The following is a 10,697-nucleotide window of genomic DNA, read 5'->3' as shown; positions in this document are numbered from 1 at the left end:
GGAGATCTACATACTCTTGCAAAGTGTCCACGTTGACCTGAAGCAATACACATTTCTGGCTGGGCAATTTTGACGTTTTAGGCGATGCACACCTCTACAATAACCACACCTTTTGACAACAAAATCGAAGTTTGAAGTTCTCGATGTCACTGCTATGGATTTAAAATTGTCATCACTTCTTTCTTCTGTGCCTGATACAGTTTCAGATGCTTCTTTTTTTGACAATGTGGTCATTAATTGGTCATTCGCAGATTTTTGATAGTTGGCAAACTTTTCGGCTCTCTAATGAATCTGCAATCTGAAGAGCTTTGTCAAGTGTTAATACTTCGTGCTCCAACAATCGTTGACGAATTTCGGCGGATTTCAATCCAGTTATGAAAGCATCTCTTATAGCTTCTTCTCTATACTTATCAGCAGATACGGCTTCGAAGTTGCAGTCTTTAGCTAACGAAGACAATTGTTGGAAAAATTCTGTTACGCACTCGCCACGTCTTTGCTTATTCGTCGCCAATTTATGCCTGGCAAAAACGTCATTTTTCTTCTTCTTGTACAACTTCTCTAATTTGACCATATCAGTATCATATGTTGTTATTTCTTCAATATAAACAAACACATCAGGAGACATGTAGCCCACAATAATTGCCAATTTGTCAATCACAGGCAATGTTGTTGTCGTCGGCGACGAAGCTCTAGCAGTTTCTGCAGAATTTAAAAAGCTCTTGATCATGCGTTCCCAATGACTGAAAACCTTTTGAGCATATGGCGAATTTGGCGGTGTGTCCAAGACTGGTACACGGATAAACTTTTCCAATTGTTGAGCCATCACGCTTTGCAGTGGTAAAATCGAAGCTTATTTTTAAGTTAATAAAATTGTAGTGAAACCATTCGAGGAAAACTCATTTAGACTGTTTTCTAGGCTTTCATTAACTTAAAGATTACTACTATACTAAAACAAGAAAAAGAACAAGTTACAAGATGTAGCAATCCTGACGCACGCTGACCAAATAAAACCTTCGCATTGCCACGAGACTATTAACGATGGTGCCACGTTGGCCACATTAGGTGGCGCTAATTCAATTTCATCACAACAGGCGCCAACTCGCAAAAGCACTCTTAAAATAGCCCCGAAAATTTTGCAATGGTAAAGTATAGGAAGGATTTTTCGAGGGTCAAAGGTCGGTGAAAGGTCCATAGTCACTTTGATTGATGGTAACTGCATGGAGGATTCTCTGCAGAAACATTGGAACTAGAGATATATCAATTAGATTATGTGCAGAAAAAAGTCATTTTTAAGTTTTATTGTGAAGCTAGGCGCACATAATATTGAAACATATTAAAACACATCTATGGAATATAATATTACAATCACGATTTGCCCGTTATGAAAACATTGACTATTGAAGGTAACAGAAAATTACTTGAATTTTGTCTTCATTGGAAAAGTTCATATTAAAATTATCTTGTGCTGTTACTCTTGTAAGGAGCTTGTACTATTGGGTAATACAACATTTATGAAAATTAATGTGATAAAGATAAATAGCTTATTAAGAAAAAATGAAGGTAAAATTTCGTTCTTTGGCTGTTTGGTGTAATATTCAGTCAAGCATGAACAACAACGCGTTCACAAAAGAGTTTTTATCTGGGAAAGGGATTCCGGATTAGACTACCTTCGCGAAAGCCGAGTGTAAGATCGACCAACTCGGATGTGGGTAGGTGAGAACCGCTGTGAAAAACTGGCACCGGGGAACTCGAATATATAAAGGGCACATCCCTTTCTTTATCGACAACTTCAAAAAAGACCGTTTACCTGACTTCATTGTAGTCGATGAAACAAGATGCAAAACTTTTTTACCTCGTGAGCTTTACACACCAACCTGTGAAAGATGCTTGCAAACGAGTAGTGTATTCGCCGAGTGTGAGAATGAATCAACTTCCACCAGGAACAAGGCAACTATACAGATTAAAGCAATATTAATGACAAAGTGAACAATAACAAATGGATGAATATCTTTTAATAAAAAATTGTGTGTCAGTATTTCTGAATAATTCTATACGGTATATTAAATTTTATTTCATAACCAAATGCAGACATTTCTGATTGTAATTATCATAATCTGAGTGGCCACATCTCTTGTACAGTCGTTGAATGTTTGTATATGTGTTGTTTCCTCTAATGAACCATCACCCGCAATACACTTGCCGTTAATTTTCCGATTCTCTTCACATCTTGTGAATGTTCTGTTTTATACTGCAGTCGGTATTGATCATCGGTGACCGTCAATGATGATCGGTGACCTCCATAATCCAGTTGTTTGAGTTTCATGATTTATTTCATTTCAGCAGTTTGTTCCGGTCTCTTACTCTACTACATAGCTCACATTCGTGAATATATACAGTATATGAGAAAAAAGGAGGGTAAACTATATGACGTAATCAAGATGCTGTGACATGGCTAGTGTCCTATGGGAAATACAAATGTGTGCTGTCCCATGACTTCCTATTCCCACGGACAAGCCTGCCGATTTTAATGAGGTATTTTCAGTAATGGATTATACATGCTTGCGAAATTATTGTCCAAAATAGTGTAATTTCATACAAAGTTCGGCTCCGTGGCAAATGTATACGTACATATATTTGAGAAACAGATATTATATTTAAAAATGAGAAGTGTGTAATAATAATTTACGTTAAAGATCAGATAAATTGTTCTTTTGCGAGTTTACTACGAATGTTCAAGCAATAATCCATTTAACGAAGTAGAGAATATCAATGTTAATATTTACAGAGTGCTTCTTTCATAAATATAGCAGCAGTAGCTACTGAGCCCAAGCTACTGTTTCAAGCTTGTTCAATCTTTCCAACAGGTTGAATGTATTTTTTGATCAGAGAAAGCGAATATACTTATAATATTTTACCATACTCCATCCCTCGCGGTTTATCGAAACCGACTTTCCTTCCATTCCATCATTAAAATGAATAATAAAAAGATGAGCGGAATATCAGCTTCTTCCGTCATAAAGTATTGAAAATTACTAATCGATTGGTCCATTCGATGCTGAGAAAACCCATTATATTTAACAACAAGAACATAACAACAACAATTTAGCGAAACGATCTAAAAACCTATTTCGTGTCCAGTAACGCGACAAGGCGCTTTCTATGAACTTGCAATCATGAGATGCTATTGCTCCTTGTGATGCGATTTTCGAAGTGAGATAGGCAATGTTATTATGAGACAGTCACTATACCTGGTGTATAAAGTCAAAATTTATGCTATCACAGCTTCACTCTGACAATACAACACAGCATTTCCCCTTTGTATGTTTTCCCAAATATCTTTGCAATGATTGAAATATTGACGGAATCTTTGGTATGCATTTTTACTCATTTGTTCAACTTACACTTTCCGTCCGCATATGAAAGTTGTAATCGTATTAGTGAAATATGATGCATAAGGCGGTATGGTATGTATCGTACTTTTGGATACTAAGTGTACGTATGAATAGTTTTGCTTCTTTGTTGTTTTTGTTAATGCCGGCCCGGAACGACATTTGTTGTTGAGGGGAAATCGCCTTTCTCTGCATTTCCAAGTTTTATTGCTTGGAGTTTATTGAAACCGCCTTGGGGGTATTACTTTTATACAGAGGGTGACCATAAAGTCTCTTTACAATTTAAAAAATTATTACAAAGTGAAATGATGAGATACCGGAATGAGGGTTGTTTCATGTTAATGAGTATTTCATCGAGTTTTCATTGACATATTCAATACACTTTTAAACGTTTGATCAAAAAATGTATACTCTATTCAATACACTTTTGTAGGGGCATCTTACTCAATTTCTTGCCATGTTTGTCGTAGCATAGCCTCATCGATGGTTCTTTTTTTCAGGTCAGTCATGTCCCGTTTTGTTCGATACACAATATCATTTACGTAACCCCAAAGAAAGAAGTCCAGGGGAGTAATATCCAGTGAATGTAGTGGGCATGGATAAGGCCCATTCCTTCCAATTCATTGGTCGGGAAACGTTTCATTTGTAGCAATTGATGCCTCGTGGAATAGAAATGGCCCAATTATTCAATTGCACATGAATCCACACTAAACATTCACACATGACTATTTCGCTGAAGTTTTCTACTCGCGTGGGGGCCTCCCGATCCCCAAATTCTTACAATGTGTTTTTTTAATTTTTCTGAAAAAATAAAAGTGGCTTTATCACTGAAACAGTAAGCACAAACTATTAAATTCTTGTGTAGGACTTTGTGCACTGTTGAGCGTGGTAGTTAAAATAGTTTGGCAGTGGTACGGATGAAACTCATAGGGGAACGTTGAAAGGGTTGCCTTACATGCTCGATGTTCTTGGTCGCCCACTCCTCCTTCTATCGAACACTGTCCTTGTCTACATAAATTTCCTGTGCCATAAACGAATTGAAAGACGTGATGGTCGGTCTCTTCCATACTTACTTACGTTTGTAGTTTCGCTGGGTCGGATGATTTTGTGAATCAGGATACACATGCGCGTTTTCGTGAGTAGTAATCATTTTATGGGGGTTCGGCTCATATAGGTCATTCACATAGTAAATATAAATTAAGAATTTTATTTAACATACGAGCTCTACACATTGCGATTTAGATTGCGATTTATCCTCATTCAACTTTGTAATATTTTTTTAAATTTATAAAGAGACTCTATGGACACCCTATATATTGACACGAATGATTTACATACAAACTTGTACTTTCTTGATAAAATATTATAAAGTAAATAAAAATTGATTTGAAAAACTACGTGAGGTATTGTTGTTTCAGGCTGTCCAGCAGGAGTTTGCAAGGGCTTTAATAAAATTTCCCAGTCTGAAATGGTAGCTGAAAATTTCGTCTTCTGTAATTCCAAGCTGAAAATACGAACGGGTTAGTTGATAAAATTTGATCCAAGTTTAATTCCCAAACGCATCTGTATACCATCACTTTAAATTCTCCACCAACTATTTATTGGAGTATGACATTTTATAATACAGATATATATATAAGATTATTTTAAAATACCACAGTGGTACATATTCAAAATAACCGGAAATGTTGACAAAAGGACTGATCACAGAAAAAGAAAAGCGGACGAACCCCACAGATTATAAATATATATTTGATAATTTAGGTCAGAAGAATGCAGTCTAACATACTTCAGCATAGAGGAATCAGGTATATTTTAACCCCGGTTTGCTAAGTTCATAGTCATTTCTAATAATGCTCTGATGTTTTGAAAATAATGGTATAAGTTTAAATCTACCGATGCGTTTGTCAAATGCAACGCTCCATATAGAACCATATGGCAAAATAATACCAAAGAGCGTACTAAATGCCCTCAAACCTAATTCAAAATTACGCCGATATGTTTCCAATACTACGTCATCGACGAGACATGCTAATTTATGTTCCATTTCGGCAGGATTGACTTTTAAAAATTTGAGTCTCACAAACGAAGTCCATTTTATGTGAACGATAACGATAGAAATCTTGAAAAATTACATAAAGATTAAAATTCATACCGTCAAAAGTTTTCCCGCGATAACATACATTCAAGGTACGTGTGACTCTCACAATATCAATGGCATCTAGAGACTTCCTTGGAGTGACAGTGTGAAAAGACCCTGCGAACCATTCAGCGTTGGTAAATATTACTACGAATTGCAGGTGATAATCACCTGTAAAACCCTAAATATTACTGGTCATATCCTGTAAACTTCACATGTCATTTACAGCATTTAAGTAATATGTAATGCCAGACGATCGCCGATGAAAAACTCTGCGTGTAGCGTGCTAATTTGTCATATCCTTTTTTATATCGACTAAAAAAGCTTTTAATTCTGCTCTTAAGCTCTACAGCTCTGTATATATATTTATATATAAAAAATGAAATCTACGTATTCAATGCATTGTATTATATTCTGGGATATATATTTGAGCCTCTGAATACACGAATACAATTGATCCGAATATTATAGAATTAAATCTTTTGAGATGTCTGCAACAAAACTTGTGATTAATTTAATAGGTGGGTATCCATAATTACATATACATCAGAATTTTTCTGAATCTTTGAGGTTGTTTGACACCAACTTTGGATTTTCTGCAATATATATCTGCAATTCAACCAAACAACGGCGCTAGAAATCCAATATGTTAATTCCGATGAATCCGCCGAAACTAATTCTTCTTATTCATAGGGATTTGTTCAAAAAGAATTGTTTTAAAACAATTGTTTTAAATCAATTTTTTTTGCATGTTTTGTTCAAAATGGCTGTACTATTTGATTTTTTTGTATTAAATAGATTGAAGAAAAAGGGATGTAAAAACTTGTCAAGCGCTTTTTATTTGCAATAAATCTTTCAAAACGCCACAAATATCGATAGAGGCTCATGCACACATTCTCAAGCTGTAGTTCAGTGGTTGGCGCAGTGACACGCAACCGATAAGCCATTACGTGAACGACCCTGCTGCGATGAAACATCTGGGAAACATCATTGCGAAAATTGAAATGCGATCGAATAAATGAGATTGTATAACCTTGAAAAACTTGAACTCGAAATGCATATTATGACGTCCTAACAGATTAGTTGTGGCGTCTTTGCATCAGAGGACTCTTACAATTAACATAGGCTAGGTTAGGGTGTCTCATCGTTTATATCAGTAGATTACCGCAGGTATAAGCATATTCTTCATTATCGCAACCCACTCGTTTTGCCGAAGAGCTGCACTTGATCTAAGTGCTTTTGTAGTAGGCTCGTGAGCTAATTTTCATGATTTTTCTTACTCAAAACGTCTTTCTGATATCTCGGCTAAACATTCCGGGTAAATCTTATGACTGTGGTAGATATACAAACGTGGCGATGAATGTACGGAATAGAAGTAAAAGTCAAAATAAAAAATTTTACTTACATTTTTGAAATTATAATTACGGCTGCGTGTGCAGCTGCCAGAATGCAACGTTTTGGCGTAGTTTCGCGGCGATGCAAGGGGTATTTCAATAAAAAATAAAGAAAAAAATTGATTTAAAACAAGCCCTTGTTTTAAAACACGATTTTTTTTTAGAATTGAAAAAAAACAAAACCCTACTTATTCACAAAAAATGAAACTACAACGCTGAAGACTGACGAACCAAAATATGGCCAAATCCACCCAAAATTCGGACCAGCAGTGAACAATCTCCATGTTCAAACGGAATTTTTCAATAGACAAAATATTATGAAGCAGCCATCTTCACTGTTAACGCGTTCGCTGCCACGGGCCAAGAAGCTGACTCCCTTTCTTGCACAATATCTTGACGTTGGGTGGATCAATTTTAACAATATTCACATAGCCCAAATTTACAATATATTGCCTTGCTAACTGACAAAAAATACATAATTGCTATTTGGAAAATTTTGTAAAAATGAGCAAACTAACCCGGAGAACTTTACGAAGACCCCAATATTGACTATGCCTGGTTCATACGCGGTTATATCCTTGATTTATCTTTGGTCGTTAAATTATGTGTTGACATGAATATTATTGATTGCCCGGAGGTGTATTGTTTTGAATCGTTTAATGCAGGGTCGTCCAACCCGTGTCCCGCGGGCCATATGTGGCCCGTAGAAGCATTTCGAGTGGCCCGCGTTGTGTTTTTCAGAATTGAATAGGAAAAATTGGAGTAAAACTATTTGTTGAGTAATGTAGTATACAAAGATGCGATACAAACGATTTTTTTATTTTCCTGAAATGAGCCCTGCCAGCCATTTCAAACGAGCCATTAATGGCCTTTTTGAATCGAAACCAACTGGGAGGATATATCGATAAATAAAGGTGCCATAGCCGCTTACACACTAGGTCTTTTACTACTCTATATGACGTTATCGCAGAACAATCGATTTTCTTGCGTGGAGTTGATAAATAAAGGTGCCATAGCAGCCCACACACTTGGTCTTTTACTGCTCTATCAGTGATTACTAAATTGGGCGATATCGCCCCCCGGTGGGCGAAAACAATACAGAGGGGGGCGGAAAAGTCAAAGGGGGCGATGGGGGGCGATTTCGCGAAACCTGGTTTTGTTCGGCGCATCGTGCACTTGATTACTGTACTCTGCGTGCTTTCGTAGGATTGAATCACGTGGGCAATTATCCCACGCGAAAGAATTGCTGCCGTAAGGCACGGTAGTTTGCGTACCTTATTGGTCGACAAAATACGGCCGAAGTAAAATAATCTGGCCCGGGACGCTCCACCAAATGGACCTTTCCCCGACCTTCAACCCCGGAAAATTCTTTCTATGCTTTACCATTTTAAAATTTTTGGTGCTTATTTTAAGAGTGGTTTCGCGAGTTGTCGCCTGTAAAATGGGGTATTTCAAACTATCATTCGAATACATACCATTCAACAATCTATTTTTTTTTTAATTACCGGTAAAGAATTTTAGCCTAGTCTATCACAGCTATTTTCACTTTAATTTTTGGTTACTACAATTAAACTGAAACTCCTAAGAAGACAAAGTGATCATTGAATTATTTGATTTTTATTTAAATTTCCGAAACACAACTAAAATCAAACGAATCTAATTCAAAAACAGAGAAATTGAGGTAATGTTTACGACCACGCCTGAAAATCTGTCTGAGCGAAAAAAGCGTCTGAGCGGATGCAAAAGGGGGCATTGTTACGTTTATTTTTGCATCTTGCTGATTGACCAATGTCACGAAGTAAACAAGGAAGTCTATGCCCGGGGAAAATCCAATACGCAGACAAAACGACGTTTTGACGATGAATTAATTTTATTTATAATCTACGCTCAAGAGTAAATTACATTTTTTACGTAACAGAATTTATCGTGAGACACGTTTAGACTAAATTATATCATATCCTAACAATTTAGTGAACAGCTACTCGTTTAACGAGCCTATAATTTAATTATAATTAGGCAAATGGCAACACGCAGAAAAGTTGATGCTGAGTGCAGGGGTTCAATATCGCAGTAAATATTCAAATATATTGGGATGCAATGAGGAAATAAAATTCATATTATATTCGAGAGAATCATCACTGCCTAATTTTTGTAAAAATGTATCTTCTTAAGGAAAATTTTTATCAAAATTTCAAAAACCATGCGAAAATATTGTGCGAACAATTATTTTCGAAAATGAACATTACAAAGAACAAGCAAAGAACAAGGATTAGTCATGCCCATTTAGAAATTGTTCCTTGGCGTCGTATGGCTATTAAGCGTGATGCAGCAACAAGACAGTGTCACATCGAATGTCATTGTAATAATTTTTTTAATAAGACGACTGAGTTGAGTTCATGAATTGTCGCCCTAATTTGTCAACCCCTAATTTTGTCCCGCGAGCGACATACGGCTTTTGCCACAATCGAGTCCAGGAATCTAAAACGAATGGCTGATTAATTCTATAACCTGGAGGCCATGGTAGGATGAGGAATCGATGATGAATTTTACCGAAAAGCTTTATATATAATGTATTTTGGTACAGGTCATCAGGCTGTAGGGATGAATGAGATGTACGGAAATCATTATTAAAAGTTCGAGAAAATTAAATTTGTTTTCATTATTTTAATGTGAAATGGGGTGAATTTAGGGAGTTAAATGCTATAAGGCAGGTACACGGCGGTTTTTGAGGAGGTAGAACCCTGGATCCTTTCATTTCCGACCTCTCATATGGTGAAAAAGGGATTTTCAGCCGTGCTCCTATTATTATCAAAACAAGAAATCGCCTTTCCATCAGTAAACGGGGTGATATTAGATTGTGTCTCATCCATCTCATTGAAAAACACTATAAAATATGATTTGTCTTCTTATTTGGTCTGTAATATATTCGTTTCTGACTTCACATTTTTTTGTAGTGCTGGGAGGCGATGAAGTTGTATAAACTACTGTAGGGGGGCGATGGTACAAAAAGCTCTATATAACGGTATCGCAGAACAATCGATTTTCTTGCGTGGAGTTAATAATGATTTTGAAATTACCGCAGAGATCGCAGCAATTGTCCATATTAAGGGTGCGACTAGAGGCATTGGTCTGTTGGGAGCTGTGATGAAAAAGATCAAGCGTCTTGTCTTGTCTTAGGCGAAACTTTCGGAAATAACTACTGATAGCGCCCCACCAATGGTTGGGACACAACAGTTTTGTTGGTATAATAATTGTGAAAGTTTGGTTTGCGGGTATTGATGGTTTTTTTCATTAACCTGTAGTCAGTGTAACAAAACTAGAACATAATGCCATGTTTAGTGGCCCGCGCAATTATTAGTAAACTAAATGTGACCCTTCGACCAAGAAGGTTGGACGAGCCTGGCTTAATGAGATTGAAAACAAACATGGCTACGAATTGAAGCAAAATAAAAGGCACTTAATAAGATGAAAGCCCGTACCAGGTTCCCCTTTTCTAATTTCAGAATTTTTTTTACTTTCGAATTATTAATGGAGCAATCTGTAGTATTTTAACATTGGAATGAAAATAAAAATGTCGGAATATATATATACATATTAGATTTTTAAATTCATCCATGTTTAGAAGCAATCTTAATATTTCTCAAAGTATTCTATGTTTTCTCGCAATTTACACACTATTTATAAACTCCGTTTACGTTTCGTCAAAGAACACGGCGTTCCGGTATTATTCCGAATCTCGGAAATTTTTTCACCGTTGTTTTCATACGATGCTTT

General features: G+C 36.3%; 1 protein-coding gene across 1 annotated transcript; it reads right to left on the bottom strand.

Moving 5' to 3' along the window:
• Positions 1-241: 241 nt before the first annotated feature.
• On the bottom strand, positions 242-823 carry LOC144425212 (uncharacterized). Its single transcript, XM_078114699.1, has one exon. The coding sequence runs from the start codon at positions 821-823 to the stop codon at positions 242-244; it is 582 nt and encodes a 193-aa protein (XP_077970825.1).
• Positions 824-10,697: the final 9,874 nt, after the last annotated feature.

Source organism: Styela clava, chromosome 7, assembly GCF_964204865.1.
Source record: "Styela clava chromosome 7, kaStyClav1.hap1.2, whole genome shotgun sequence".
NCBI lineage: Eukaryota > Metazoa > Chordata > Ascidiacea > Stolidobranchia > Styelidae > Styela > Styela clava.
Note: the sequence above shows the minus strand (reverse complement) of the source record. Positions and strands in the feature narration are given on the sequence as shown.

What these genes read in the sequence shown, in the direction of transcription:
- LOC144425212 (XM_078114699.1), bottom strand. Translation starts at nt 823, where the DNA reads ATGGCTCAACAATTGGAAAAGTTTATCCGTGTACCAGTCTTGGACACA.